This window comes from Siphateles boraxobius, unplaced genomic scaffold (assembly GCF_051911475.1).
Source record: "Siphateles boraxobius isolate OS27281-9 unplaced genomic scaffold, OSU_SipBor_1 1, whole genome shotgun sequence".
NCBI classification, from domain to species: domain Eukaryota; kingdom Metazoa; phylum Chordata; class Actinopteri; order Cypriniformes; family Leuciscidae; genus Siphateles; species Siphateles boraxobius.
In genome coordinates this window covers 31,674,275-31,690,659 of record NW_027508699.1, presented here as the reverse complement: position 1 = coordinate 31,690,659, position 16,385 = coordinate 31,674,275, and the positions used below count along the sequence as shown (strand labels likewise).

The window sequence follows — 16,385 nt, the reverse complement described above, 5'->3', positions numbered from 1 at the left end:
ATGTGCTGGATGTCGCGCGGACCCGTCTGTCCGACATTCCCATATCCCAGGTCGGCCTCTTCGGCGGTGCGGTTGAGGGCTTGCCCAACAGCTCTCAGCCGCCCATGAGCAGAGTGAGGTTGATTCTGTCCCGACGGCCCCGCCGTCCGCTCAGATCCCTCGTCTGCCCACCGCCGAAGGCGCCCTCCCGCGGCTCCCACCCCGCCCGTTCTCGGGCCGGCTCTGGGGGCCGCGGGCGGACGCCACAGCCCTCTCCAGCCCCGCCCCCCGCTACACGCCGGGTTAAGCGGCGCTCGTGAGACGGGCACCTCGGCGATGGAGCAGACTGAGGTTGATTCTGTCCCGACGGCCCCGCCGTCCGCTCAGATCCCTCGGTCTGCCCACTGCCGAGGGCGCCCCCCCGCGGCTCCCACCCCGCCCCCCGCGGCCGGACGCCACAGTCCTCTCCAGCCCCGCACCCCGCTAAACGCCGGGTTAAGCGGCGCTCTTGAGTTGGGCTCCTCAGAGATGGGACTCAGTTCTTTCCAGGAGTTGGTAGCAGGACCACTCCTTTCCCCGGGGAGGGCCGGGGAAGAATCCTTATTCTCCAAAGAGCTGATTCTCCCGTCTCTGAGCACAGAGTTCTCGGACGTCACAGAGCGCCGCCCACAAGCCGTGCTCTCCTCGTCCCCCTCTGTCCCAGAGGTGGTTGACATGACGTGCCGTCCACGGACCGCTTCGCCCCTGTCCCCCTCTGTCGCCAGACCCCTGGCAGAGCAGGCCCCCGCGGGACGACCAGCCTGGTCCTCCCCTGGCCCCTCTGCCAGGGCGCGGTTGCTAACTGTGCCCCCACATCGGGCCGCTATGCCGTCCACGTCTGGGCCAGTTACTCCGCTTCGCTGCCCCTCCGGGGGGACGCCTGTGGTCGCATGATCCCGCTGGTTCAGTTCCTGGGAGCCTGGTTAGAGCTTCCCTGTCTGGCCCGCTGGGTCGCGCGGACCATCAGGCTCGGCTATGCGACTCAGTTCGCATGGTCTCCTCCCCACTTGGGGAGTCCGCTCCACTTTTGTCGGTGGCTATGCCCCCATCAGGAGAGCAGAGATTGCCACCCTGCTGGCGAAGGGCGCAATCGAGACTGTCCCTCCAGCCGAGATGAGGTCCAGCCGGCTTCTCAGCCCCTACTTCATTGTCCCCAATAAAACCGGTGGGTTACGGCCAATCCTGGACTTGCGCGTGCTGAACCGCTCCCTTCACAGGATGCCGTTCAAGATGCTCAAACGCGTTTTCGAATGCATACGGCCCAGGATTGGTTTGCAGCGATCGACCTGAAGGACGCCTACTTCATGTCTCTATTCTCCTTGACACAGACCATTCCTTCGGTTTTCTTTCAGGGGCAGGCATCCAGTACGCGGTTTTCCCTTTCGGGCTAGCCCTGTCTCCACGCATCTTCACGAAGGTCGTCGAGGCTGCCCTTGTTCCCCTTCGGGAACACGGGGTTCGCATCCTGAGTTATATCGACGACTGGCTGATCATAGCTCACTCTCGAGTTCAGGTTGCGAACACAGGGACCTAGTGCTTCGGCACCTAGCTCGTCTGGGCCTTCGGGTCAACTGGGAGAAGAGCAAACTTTGCCCCGTGCAGAGGATCTCTTTTCTCGGTATGGATATCGACTCGGTCGCCATGTCCGCGCAGCTTACGAGCTAGCGCGCGCGCAGTCACTGCTGACTTGCCTGAGACAGTTCGAGGGCAAGAGTGCGGTTCCACTGAAACTTTTTCAGAGGCTCCTGGGCATATGGCTTCTGCAGCCGCGGCAACGCCGCTCGGATTGCTTCATATGATACCGCTTCAGCTTTGGCTTCGCGACCGAGTCCCGAGGTGGGCATGGCAACACGGCACCCTCCGAGTAACAGTTACTCCGACCTGCCGTCAGACCTTCACCCCGTGGTCGAACCTCAGTTTTCTACGGGCCGGAGTGCCCCTGGAACGAGCTTCGCGGCATGTTGTTGTAACGACAGATGCCTCCTCCACGGGCTGGGGTGCCATGTGCAATGGACGTGCTGCCGCGGGTTCCTGGACAGGACCCCGCCGCCTCTGGCACATCAATTGCCTCGAGTTGCTGGCCGTACGTCTTGCTCTGCGCCGCTTCCGGGCCGTGCTCAAGAACCAACACGTACTAGTCCGTTCAGACAATACCGCCACTGTAGCGTACATCAACCATCAAGGTGGTCTACGCTCCCGCTGTATGTCGCAACTCGCCCGCCACCTCCTCATATGGAGTCAGAAGCATCTGAGGTCGCTTCATGCCATTTACATCCCCGGAGCCCTGAACTGTGCAGCCGACGAGCTCTCACGGCTTCAGCCCCTCCCGGGAGATTGGCGACTCCATCCCCAGTCGGTTCAGCTGATTTGGGACCAGTTCGGGGACGCACAGATAGATCTGTTTGCCTCTCACGACTCGACCCATTGCGCCCTGTACTATTCCCTGACCGAGGGCACGCTCGGCACGGATGCACTGGCGCACAGCTGGCCGCGGGGCCGCAAATATGCGTTTCCCCCAGTGAGCCTTCTTGCACAGACCCTGCGCAAGGTCAGGGAGGACGAGGAGCAGGTCATTCTGGTCGCGCCATACTGGCCCGCCCGGACCTGGTTCTCCGAACTAGTACTCCTCGCGACAGCATCTCCCTGGCCGATTCCCCTGAGGAAGGACCTCCTTTCTCAGGGACGGGGCACCCTATGGCACCCTCGTCCCGATCTTTGGAACCTCCACGTGTGGCTCCTGGACGGGACGAAGCAGGTTTGAGTACCCTTCCACCTACGGTGGCGGCTACCATCACTTCCGCTAGAGCGTCGTCCACGATACACGTCTACGCGTTGAAGTGGAACCTCTTCGTGAACTGGTGCTCTTCTCTTCAAGAAGACCCCCGGAGATGTTCGATTAGTGTCGTGCTTTCCTTCCTTCAAGATAGGCTGGAGCGAAGGCTGTCTCCCTCCACCCTGAAAGTCTATGTTGCCGCTATTGCCGCACACCATGACCCAGTCGAAGGTAAGTCTGTTGGAAGGCACGACCTGATCATCAGGTTCCTGAGAGGAGCGAGGAGACTGAATCCTCCTCGTCCTCCTCTCGTTCCCTCTTGGGACCTCTCAGTGGTTCTAACTGCCCTGCGGAGTGCTCCCTTTGAGCCTTTGCAATCAGTGGAGCTTAAGTTCCTGTCTATGAAGACAGCGCTCCTGGTTGCATTGGCCTCCATCAAGAGGGTGGGGGACTTGCATGCATTCTCCGTTGACGAAGCGTGCCTGGAATTTGGGCCGGCTTACTCTCACGTGATCCTGAGACCCCGGCCTGGTTATGTGCCCAAGGTTCCTACCACTCCCTTCCGGGACCAGGTGGTGAACCTGCAAGCGCTGCCCCCGGAGGAGGCAGACCCAGCCTTGGCACTGCTCTGTCCAGTACGCGCCCTCCGCGCCTATGTAGACAGGACGCAGTGTTTCAGGACCTCAGACCAGCTCTTTGTCTGTTATGGTGGGAAGCTGAAGGGAAAGGCTCTCTCCAAGCAAAGGTTGTCTCACTGGATAGTGGACGCCATTGCCTTGGCATACCAGCAGCAAGGTCGACCGTGCCCCCTTGGTGTGACCGCCCACTCCACCCGGAGTGTGGCATCCTCTTGGGCTCTAGCGCATGGCGCCTCGCTAACAGACATCTGCAGAGCTGCAGGCTGGGCGACACCTAACACATTCGCCAGATTCTACAATCTCCGAGTGGAGCCAGTGTCCTCTCATGTACTCGCTTCAACCAGCTAGTACTGGACCCGCTCAGGTGTCTTCGCTTGCTCGCCATTCCACTCCACGGACTGGATACGTGCGATATTCTCCTCAGGTGAGCTTCCCCGAAAAGCCCTGAGTTCCTCCAGCACTCCTGACGTTGGCGCCAGTGTCTATTGCCTGTGCGTCGGCTAGGTGCCTCCCGTGTGCATGGTCCCTCCCCTGAGCGACCCCCACATGTGTATTTCCACTGTAAGCCTCTTGAGCATGTGTCTTTCCCTTGGCAAGCCACCTTGCCTCCCCTGGGGTTGAAATATTCCACCTGCGGCTGGACACCCCAGTGTTCTCCATATGTCTCCTTCGGGTCATATGTGTATTCTCTAAGTCCCCCCCCCCCTCTGGGTTGGCAGTAATTGCATATTTCCCCTAAACTTTGGGATATGCTCCCCAGTGTACCTTGGTATTCCTGTGCTAAATAGGAGTCCTTCGTCCGTGCCAGTCTCACGACAGGGATCTCAGATTTACGCAGGGCACTGGAAGACAGCTGAGAAGGTGGCGTGATTAGACTGGTAACCCCATTCGTCGTCATCCGACGTAACTCGGAGTGACAACGAAAGGGAACGTCTCGGTTACGTATGTAACCCTCGTTCCCTGAGTAGGGAACGGAGACGTTACGTCTGCCTGCCACTTTCCGCTGTACCGCGGGGATCGCCTGAGCTCAGTCTTGGCTCCTCAGCGAAGAAACATATCTGCCTGTTGCTGGCGTCCTCCTTTTATACCCATGAGGTGGGGCGGAGTTACGTCATGCAAATTCCGCAGACCCATGGCATTTCTTTGCCATTGGCTCGTTTTGTAATACTCGAAGTCGATAGGTGTTCTAAGCGAAACCCCATTCGTCGTCATCCGACGTAACGTCTCCGTTCCCTACTCAGGGAACGAGGGTTACATACGTAACCGAGACGTTTTCCCTACTCTCAGGGAACCGAGGTTACGTTAGTAACTGAGTATGTTTTTTACGAATTCACAGGTCAACACCATTGCTAAGTATATTCTCCTTAAAATTGCAGTGAACCAAAGACAATATCAAAAACACGGTTTGAAATCGCTGGTGTTTCTGATGTCACAAACTACCTTGTAACCGATCATGCAAACGAGTTGATCTTTGAACTGGAGTGAGCGAGTGGAGGCGGGGCTAATTTGCTTATTCATAGAACCAGGTATACTAAATGAAGCAAGGTTTAAGAGTTACATTCAAGCTATTATAAGGCATGACAAATATTTTTGCAAGGAAAAAATGTTCAAATATGTAAATTTGGTGATCAAAGGGGCGTTTTAAGGGATAAAATGTTTTTATTTCAGCTTAATCTCAATTAATTCAAGTTAACAAAAGCAACATTAATGCAAAAAGTCTGTAGTAAATAAATCAGGAGGGGAAAAAAACCCCCCGATCAAATGGCATTTTTTGTTCTAAAAAAAAAGTCCACAGTTACTATTCCAAAAAAAATAAAATAATAAATTGTGTACACAGAATGTGTATCAGTGTTTAAGTGCTCAGTTGTGGGCTGTTGTTCCTGCCTCTCTCAAGGACGTGTAAACACTAGCTATGTCAGTGGTGATAAATGACTTATATCTCCACTCTGGAATACTGAGATATGTGCTCTAGTCATATACAGTATACAGTATATGCCCCTATGAGTTTGTGAAAAACAGGTTTGATCACCCCCCTCTGAGCATCACCACAGCAACTGGCTGGTTATACATCACCTAAAATTAAATCACTATCTCACTGAGATAAATGCCTTCCTCGACACCCCCAAACCTAACCTCCCATGTCTCATCCGAAAAAGGGGGGGAAAAAATGCAATTGCTTTTACTTTTCAGAGGCAGACTAATGTAGCTGTCAGCCGCAGAAAGAGAAAGAGAGGGAACGGACCGCGGCGCACTGTGTTCTGGGAATGGCATGGCGATGGGTGGCAATCTGATGTCACTGTGTGTGTGTGTGTGTGTGTGTGTGTGTGTGTGTGTGTGACCGCTTTATCAGAAAGACAGTTGAAGCGGCAACTGGCATTGATCCTGAAAGAGCGGGTGGCCGAGGCAGTGGATCCGATCAGGGAAGCTTACGGGGCCTCCCGGGGGCCCTGACCTCAGGGTAACAGCCTACAGCCGAGCCCAGAGACAGAAAACACGAGATGAACGTGCAGTCAAACACAGCGAGGGCAGATGTGAGGATTTAACAGGATCACGTACGTGCCTTTAACAAATATCAAATCTCTAATGCGGGTGTCCTCCAGATCGGAATTGGTTTCAAAAGCTGGAATTTACCAAGGAAATTCATTTCATACTCAACGCTTGACTAAACTCTGGCAAATCTTTTTGAAAGGTCATCTAGCGTTGATTTTGTACGTGGGTTTAAGTGCTAAAACAGCCGTCAGCCGTGATTACAGCAGCCGTTTAACTAATAAAACACTCCTTGTTATGAGCTCTTCAGAAAACAGCTCTGAAAGATCCGCTCTTGACATTAATCTCTGGCAACCTTGAGGAGATTTTTTTTTATTTCCCCTCTAATTCATGTGTTATCAAGAGATCATCTGGACATATGATGTGGCATATTTTCCTGATGAGTTACAAAAAGGTTATGGCACAAGCACACACAAGCATCTCCATCCGGTGCAGAATGTGTGCTCGCTATCTCTAAAGCACACAATAGAGCTCATTGAGAGCTTCCTGCATTAGCATCACATGTCTTATGAACAGAGGGCAGGCATATCTCTTTGATTTCACCCTCAAGACCTGTTCTTCTCTTTCTGCTTTGTTTCTACAAAGATAAGAATATGTTTAACCCTTCGTGAACCCTGCATGGCTGGAATAGTAGCCATTCTACAATGAGCTCTGTGTGTGCGGGAGTAACAGTTTCAACACAGGGTTAGGTTATAGATTTACATACTGTGAAGATCAAAAAACCCTGAGGGTGACACTAAATACAGTTAAGGCAGGTTTACAAATTAATCTTAAGAAGACAATGTTCTGTGTTAATACAAAGTAATTTTCTCGATTTCCTTTTCATAAGCATTTGCCAGGATTTTGAATTACACATTGTATTGTTTTCTGTTGCGTTTTAGAATTAAAAGGATAGTTCACCCAAAATGCCCAAAATGAAAATTCTGTCATAATTTTCTCACTCCCAAACCCAAACCTGTATAAATGTATATGTTCTGCTGTATACAAAGGAAGATATTTGAAAGAATGTTTGTAACCAAGCAGATCTCGCCCACCATTGACAACCATGGTTGGAAAAAAAGCAGGCAAGCAGGTTGTGATCTGCTTGGTTACAAAGATTCTTCCAAATATCTTCCTTTGTGTACAGGAGAACAAAGACATTTATACAGGTTTGGAACAACTTAAGGGTGAGTAAATGATGACAGATTTTTCATTTTGGGGTTAACTATCCCTTTAAGTCCTTTTCTATGACTTTAAACTGGGTTAAAAACAAACTTTGTGAAATAAAACCATTGATAAAAGTTTTTAATTATTTTTATACTTGCTTTCACTCAAAAGTGACAATAACGACCTTTACATTGTTACATCAATTCTATTTCAAATAATAGAATCTTCTGAACTCTCTTAAGAATCCAAAAAAAAAAAAATTCCAATATTGTATCCATAACTTTCAATATTGATAACAATAAGGTATGTTAAGCACAATGATTTGTGAAGGATCATTTGAGACCACTGGAGTAGTTTCACAGGACAAAATTCCATTTTAAAGTACATTAAAGTAGTAAACAGTACTTTTAAACTGTTATAACTTCAAATTAACCATAAGAGCATAAGCATAAGTGGCTTCTTTCAAGAAAAAAAAAAATTTGAACAGTAGTGTAAATAAATAAATAAAAAGCTCACATTTTGTTTTTTTAAACTTTGATAGAATGATTTTCCCAACTGCTCATCCCTCGCTACCTTCAAGAAACATCTAAAGACACAAACAAATTATAAATCACTTATGTTGTTGCACTGTCGACATCTTGGATAAATGTTTCTGAATAAATGTAAAATGTAAATGTGACTATTAATGGCCCGGAATAAAGACTAAGCTGTCATTGTCTCTGATGAAAATAACAGATTGGATCCAGGTCTACATGTGTTGTGATATCTAGGACAGAGACTTTAAAAACATATCCACTTAGATAAAGCCGTCACAGCGCGCAGCTGTCAAAGGCATTTTGCACAGAATCTCTTGAACTCTATACATACTTACCGGGGAAAATTGCCATATAAATCTATTCCCAGGGGGGTCCCTCTGACCTACATGTTTGTATTGCAGGAACCGTAAAAAAATAAAAAATAAATAATAATAATAATACCTGCAACAAACTCAAGTAATCAATATCACATAACACCTCATCTGTGTAATCCCTTGCCCCTGTGATTTAGCTCTAACAGGACTGTAGGATAATCATTAAAGGAAACAGACCTTTGTAGCAGGTGATTTGACATCTAGAGTGTTTGTGTGTGTGTGTGTGTGTGTGTGTGTGTGTGTGTGTGTGTGTGTGTGTGTGTGTGTGTGTGTGTGTGTGTGTGTGTGTGTGTGTGTGTGTGTGTGTGTGTGTGTGTGTGTGTGTGTAGGTGATAAAAAATTGCTTTGTGACATCAGATACGAGGTGGATTGGATAATTGTGTATGGGGAGGGAGGCACACCAGCTTGAACGCTTGTGTATAAACATATGTTTGTGTGTAGAGCAGCACACAAGATGTTTTACATGTGGCCTGCAGTCGTCCCATCAGGACCCCAGCAGTGACACCCCTTAACAAGCTCAAATCAGGCAAGCAGATTGGGGTATTCGCAATGCTGGCTCACCTACAGAGTGAGAACCCCTATTGCACATAAAGTATTGATTTTACACCCCCATTAATGCGGTTTTATTTCTTTCGAGTGGGAACAGCAGAACTCATATCTCCATATATTCCTGGCTTTGGTCTACAAGGTACTAACTTATAGGATTAAAGAGATATTGACCAGGTTGATACCCCGATGGCCCACTTTGTGTCCTCCCGCTACAATTATGAACAAAAGAACAAAAGACGCTGTTCTTCAACTTTACAATCTTATCGATTTTCCAAATGCTGTTTTAACTAAATGACACATGATGCACTTAGCACTGAGTTGCTTTACAAGTCTTTTCCAAGAACAGCACAGAGACCCAGAGGTACATCGAAGCCCTTAATCTACCACAAGAGTTAACGCAATTTAACACAAGAGACTACGCAAGACTTTAAACTCTCATTGTCCCCTAAACAATAGAGCGGCGGTTTTAATGAATACTTTCTCGAAATAGCAGCCACTTCGTTAGGAGGAAAATCCTTTGCGGTGGAAAGAGTGCGATGAGAGGAGATGATAGCCTCCTCCAAATTGAATGCTTTTAGATTAGGCGATTGTTGGCAACATAAAAGAGGAAATGAGAGATACGGAAAGATCATAACTTTTCTGACAAATGACGAGATGGCAATTAAAAGGGCTATTTCCAAAGATTTCTTTTAGTCGCACCATACCCACCATCTACATAACAATGGAAGCAATCACAGTGAGAGGGAGGGTTTGGAACATTATTCTGATAAAGCAATGTTGATTGGGCCTCTGTTTTGGATTTGTTGATCAGGGAGCCCACAAGCAGAAAACACACACACACACACACACACACACACACACACACACACACACACACACACACACACACACACACACACACACACACACACACACACACACACACACACACACACACACACACACACACACACACACACACACACTAAAAACTACATTTACAAAAGCGTCGTTGTGTACATTACTAAAATGAGCCCAGAAAGATAACATTGGGAGGCCAGAATCATTTTGGAAAATGGTCTCAGTTTCAGGCCTGAAAAATAATATTATATGTAACATTACTAAATGTTTTTTTTTACATTATAAGAAATACTAAACCATTATAATGAGCCTTTAAAATATAAACTAAGCACTCAAGCGCATGCATAAAGCTTGCTGCAGCGCACTGGCAAAAATAATGATTATGAATGTGTTGAAAAAAAAAGAGGAGACTATTTTGTTAATTAATTAATACCATTTTGTTAATTTATTAATACACTATTTTTTTCTTGGTCAGTGTTGGCTGCAAAGATGAAGTTAAAGACACCAATTCGTCATCTATCCAGTATAATAGATGTGGTACTAATTCAGCTTCCATACTCCGCACAAACACTTGGATATGTGCCTATTAATAGCACACATTTATCTAGGTTAACATTGACGTTAAAGCGAGCGGCCATGTAAACTGGCTAACGTAGGCTACTACTTAGGATATGATAATCATTACGAATGATAAGCCATGTTTGAGGTCAATGAATTATAGGTGAACATTAGGATGTCTTGCCTGACATAATTACCACATGGACCAACTGTATTAACGATCTGTCCATCATGGACTGCATGACATCGCAATTCATCCAGTTTGACAGACGATCTGACAAATCATAATCGGCCATCCACTGAATCCGCTATTTTGTCTGACAAAGCAGTCAGGAGACTTAGTGGATTAACATTGGTGGATTTGAACTTGAAAAATGGTGTGTACTGGCGTCTTTCCACAATTGAAACAACATTCCTTCTGATGTTCATTCCAAGGTTATTATAGTTTTGCTTTTTTAAATTAGTTTTTATTTTAATATCGTTTTCAATTTTGCTTTAAATTTCGGTTTAGTTTTAGTTAGTTTCATTAATGGTTTTGTTAGTTTTAGTTTAGTTTTTATTTTGCAAAGACATTTCTATTTAGTTTTTATTTTATTTAGTTTCAGTTTTAGTTTTAGTAATTATAGTTTAGCAGAACAAACAAAACACTTCCAGTGTAGACCAAAGCGAGACGCTTAATTTCAGCAAAGTTTAATGTTTGCCCAGATTACAGTTAACTCTTGTACATCTTGACATCTTAATAATAAAAATAAAATAATGGTTTGAGATTGAACAAAGCACCAAATAAATGGAACTTACAAGTATACAAGAAAAAACTGTGAAAAAATCAGACAAACTAATTCATATTAAAGATGAAATCTTGTTAAACATGCCTAGTTTACTTTTTTTCAGCTGTAAATGTAGCAGAGTGACCACTGGTACATACATTAGTGTACTGTAAGGAGACAGAATACACAGTTTGTTTGAGGCTACAGTATAAAAACATTACGTCTATGGAGAGTCCCCACAAAGATAGTGGATCAGTGTGTGTGTGTGTGTGAGTGTGTGTGTGCGTGTGTGTGTGTGTGTGTGTGTGTGTGTGTGTGTGTGTGTGTGTGTGTGTGTGTTTGTATGCGCGCACTTGTGTGTGTGTGTCGTGTCCTGGTATTCCATACATTGCGGGGGAAATGTCTCAACGTGGATAATAATATTAAATGCACCTTTCACCCTGTCAACCTTCATGAAAACATGACATCTGAAACATACAGTAGCTTACTTTATCCTAGTAGTCTAAATTAAAGTTTTTTTTGTGCTTGACGGACTTGTTTTGCTGTTGCACCCGCGTCTCGCAAATCAAACGGTATTCTAAAAATGCTGCGCTCAAGTTAAAAGTCGTCCAACTTGCGTCTTATTACCTTGTGTTATTTCCCATTCCAATGCAACAGACACATTCTTTATGAACAGCGCTTAGAACTAGCCATGTGTTCTACGTTACGGTCCTTGAGCGCATCACAGAAGGACAGCGGTTAATCGCCTCAGCAACTTCTTCACGTATGAAGCCAAGCGCCATATCAGGCATTTCCTTAAACAGCCACAGGTCAGATTTTCCGCCAAAGTAAAGAGCTTATGAATTACGAAAACGATTATTTCTTTTTGCTAATTATTATTTTATTTCAGTTAGTTTTTCAGTAACTGTTGTTAGTTTCGTTTAGTTGTAGTCTTTCATTTATTATGAATTTTTAATTTTATTTCAGTTTACGAAAATGTTTTTTGACCAATAGTTTTAGTCTTAGTTTCAGTTTTCGTTTACGAAAATTGCCCATGGTTCATTCATGTTTATTTGATGCTATAAATTAACTAGAAGGAAGAGATGATCGGTTCACGAGAAGCTTTAACTGAGGTGCTACAGCGATCTGTCACGACACATTATAGAGTCACAAAATGGTATTTATGGTTTAAATTACTTTTAAAAAATGACCTAATTTGAAAGTTCAGGCTTTGTTTCACATCAAACGTAACATGCTCTGTACTGTCTGTCGAAGCGTTGTTAGTTTTTCTTCTTTTCTTCCCGCGATGTATTTTTCATTGCATGAGAACATGATATGTGGCGTGAGAGCGGAATGGCTTGTCGGACATAGAAACAGTAACTAAGGGGGCGGGTCTTTGCGAGTGGTTTCTTTTCACAACTGACTAATTAACATTTGGTCGACTAGCCTCTTCTTGTCGACTAATGTTTAGACAACTATTTGCCTGTAGCCTTGTTCATTAAAAAAAAAAAAAAGTTAAAACTTGATTGATTCATTTGAGTTCAAGAGTTCCCAGAAGTTCCTGCACAACATTTTACATTACATTTTTGTAGTAAAATACATGTTATTATATTAAATACTGCTGTTTATCACTGTTTACACAGGGTTTACATTTAAAAAAAATAAAAATAAAATTCCATTACTTTTGTAGTCTTTTGAGATTTGAGCTGGATTTTTAAACATAATTCTACAATGATTTTTTAGAGACTGCAGCCTTAAATTGAATGTATTGCTTTTACTTAAACTGCTTCTTTATTCATCCAAAGAGTCTGCGTGCCAATGAAATATTTTATGAAATATTTTAGAGCCGAGCAAAAATAAAAGGACATACATCCACTATAACAATTATTTTAATATCTTTTCATTCATGGAAATGAATAAAAATAATGACTCATTTATGGATCAGACACCATTAGCGAAGGAGCTAATCATTGATCATGCAGTGGTATTATTGAGACACTACCCTGCATATATTTTAGGTTTTTAAAGGTTATTCAAAATGGAAGAATTTTAATGCTGAGAGCTGTTAGAAATGGATGTTTTGAATAACTGTTTGGAGTTAAAGGTTAGCGAGTAGTCCCTGCGGTTCCCTTGCCCTGTCCTCGGCCCTGCAGCCACTGACCTGCTGAGCAGTGATCTGTGAAATTGCCTCTCTTCGCTGTCATACGTGCAACTATTCACAACCCCCAAGGCCAGAGTACATGCGGCCATATGGGCAGTGACATGACTATCATTTTACCCTTCAAAAATCTGTAAGATGTTTAGTTAAAATTAAGATATTTAAGTATATACCACAAGTCAAATTATCACACAAATAATATCTTACACAAAAGTGTATATTCAGTTTTTATTTGTAAGATTGTCAAATAGCTTGATCATAAGTTTTACATGTAGCCTACTTACTGTAGAAATTAAGCATAAATACATGCAACTAATCCTTAACCAAACCCTTATCTTAACACTAACCCTATAGTAAATACATGTTGTTAATTAATATCAATTAGTGTAAATGTATTACACTGTAACACTGTAACAAAGAGGCTAATCAAATATATATTTTTATATGACAAACATCTTGCAGATTCTTAAAAATTAGTAAACATATAAGTGGTGTACATTTCTATGCCCTCATGCTTGTTTCTATGAATGTCTCATTTTTTCCTCTAAACTCTCTTTTACCCTGTCAAAATCAGGCTTTTTTTAGATTCCGAGAGAGGACCGGTCTATTCCATGAAGACAGAGGTCGAAGTACACCCCGATGTTGAATGTATTACTCTCACTTAAACCGCTACTTTGTTCTTCCAAATAGTCTGCATGCCTCGAGAGATACTGAACTGAGCTTTAACCCTGAGCCCCTGATATTTGCTCAAAACATAAATACACCACTTATAACTGGAAGACAGGCAATTAGGCAGCGTCTGCCTTTTCAAAATGAAAAGCAAACTCGATTTACAGAGAAAATAGTTCTGTAAACTGCACAAACCAATGCTAACAAAAGGTCAAAATTAGCATTCCGCATTAGAGAGAACAGAGCGAAAAATGAATAAGAAATGTCGAGACTTCGCTCTTCATATGTGCGCTGCTGAATATTTATGACACTTAAAACACATCCAATTAACTATTTAAATGATTAATATTCATGCGGTCATAAATATGCATACTCTCATTGTTGTGCTCTATAGGTAGTGTGGAGAGTCGCAGACATTGGTTCAGTCATAATGACACTTGAAAGAAAGGGTTTTTGTTTGGCGTCTGGTGAAAGCTGAAGTTCTTCGATAAGCTCTTCCCCATTACTGATGAGATAATGAGACTCTTAAAGGTTTCCAACACGCATAACCCAGTGTAAGTCTATCTCTGTCTGCGATTAAGATCCAGTTTAGACAACGGCAATAGGCCACAAACATATACGTCCAAAACGGCAGTCAAAGATTGGAGAAACAAATGATAAAAGGAAAAACAAAAACAAGAATATAATACGCAAGAAGAAAGTGGCCTCACATTAAGTTCCCAGATAACAAATTTATGCCCTAAGATTTTACAAGTATTTCCTTTTGGTTGTAAGAATATTAAAATATCTATTAAAAAATAGAAAGTGACTATAATGCTATTTAAAGGCTAGTATAAAAGCCTTTGGCACAAGTAAAAAGACAAAAAAAAAGAGATAATCTACTAGGTGAAAATTCACTTGCAAAGTAACAGACTTCTTCTCAACAAATAATTGTCCTCGCACAAACAGTGCAGAGCGAGTTACGTGTCAATTTGAAAAGACTTTTAACACTTAGGTCTACTTAATATTGTTTTAACGTAATGTTAACGTTCTGCATAACATTCCCTAATGAAAAGTTTCCAAGGAGCCAAACATTCCTTAATAAAAAGTAAAGTAAACAGTTAACGGGTACATTTAAAAGAAATAATGTTAAGTCAAACTTTAACCAATAATCTAGGCTTGCTCTGCAATACATCTGCTGTAGCGAGCCAATACTCTTGTGTGGTCAGATCCAACTCAACAGATCCATTCAGGTGGAACAGTGGAGCTCTGTTCCTGTCCTCCCCGAGACTAAGCACATCAGTGAGTATACAGCACACCTCCATCTGGCTCTTAATCACAATACCATGAAAACACTTTGTGACCATTGTGGCGGAAAAAGGTTGTTGGTGTAGTCACAATAATCATTTTTTTGTCGCACTTGTGCTATTCAACCACGCACTGAGCAATGAACTCAAGTGTGCAATTGAAATCTGAAAGCCCTTTTGAGAACAGCTTATTTTTCCCTCAGTGTTTATAATGCAGTGTGTTTACTTAAATGTTTCAGTCGATCATTTTAAAAGCCTTTGGGTGAAGGTGAACACGAAAGAACACGTCAGTCACTTACATCTGGTAACGACTCCCTCCAGTCGGATGATGTTGGGGTGGTCGAACTGTCCCATGATGCTGGCCTCGCTCAGGAAGTCCCGCCTCTGCTTTTCGGAGTATCCTGCCTTCAGACTTTTGATGGCCACGTAGATTTCTCTCTTGCTGGGGAGCTTCAGGCGGCCACTGCAAACCTCACCAAACTCACCTAGGGAGCGACACACAGCTTCCATTAGCGTCCGACTATGACAGGTTTTTCAAGGAAATATGCATACATAATATCCACTTGACTGATTTTACAACTGTGACTTTACGATATTTATATAACTTGATATTTCCTTATTTTAGTTAATTTTTCTAATTATTAGGGTTTTTTTATCATAAAAATAACATTTAGTGAGGTTTATGTTTAAAAAAAACTACAATTATATTACGTAATTTAAGGATGTTTAGATTTTTTTTTTTTACTGAGAAGCAAGGCAAAACACTATTATTATTATTAATTTATTTTGTTTTGTTTTATTACAGCAGACAACACAGTTGCTTACAAAATAGAAATAAATTACCATGAAATATTGAATTGGAAATATTATATGAATCTATATATCAATCAGTCTCTATCCATCCACCCATCCACCCACCCACCCATCCACCCATCCATCCATCTATCTATCTATCTATCTATCTATCTATCTATCTATCTATCTATCTATCTATCTATCTATCTATCTATCTATCTATCTATCTATCTATCTATCTATCTATCTATCTATCTATCTATCTATCTATCTATCTATCTATCTATCTATATTATGTCTGTCTGTCTGTCTTTCAATCTATCTGTCTGTCATTCTATCCATCTATCTATCCATCACTGCAGATTTTCATTACTGACCAACCAGAATCAAGTTTTCCAGAAAGGAAGTTGAATTGACACAGAGAGAGTTTGGGGAAAGCTGTGCTATGTGGATAACAACTCAGCCAAACAAGTCTGGGTTAAACGTGTGTTCTGTTCTCACACAAAGAATGTAACAACATTTCTAGATGGTATCGTTTAATTCAGATCTCCTAAAGCCCTAAAGAACTCTGATGAACACTATTGCAGCCAGATGGAGAGAAAGAGGAAATGAGACAGAGAAAGAATGAAAGAAGCACAAAGTACAAACATTTTTTGAAAATGGAAAAGCAGACATTCACTCACAGAGAAACCATACGCCGAGGAAAATGAGATTTCAAAGCTAAGTTCAGATGCAGAGATATGCGGTATTAA

At 43.5% G+C, this 16,385-nt stretch overlaps 1 protein-coding gene across 2 annotated transcripts in view; it reads right to left on the bottom strand.

Annotated features, from left to right (window-relative positions):
* LOC143741087 (ephrin type-A receptor 3-like) overlaps positions 1 to 16,385 on the bottom strand; it is a 162,370-nt gene that overhangs the window by 19,940 nt on the left and 126,045 nt on the right. For both annotated transcript variants that reach the window (XM_077233431.1, XM_077233439.1), the window contains one exon: positions 15,138 to 15,323. In XM_077233431.1, the coding sequence (XP_077089546.1) occupies positions 15,138 to 15,323 (186 nt within the window). The remainder of the gene's footprint in view (positions 1 to 15,137; positions 15,324 to 16,385) is intronic.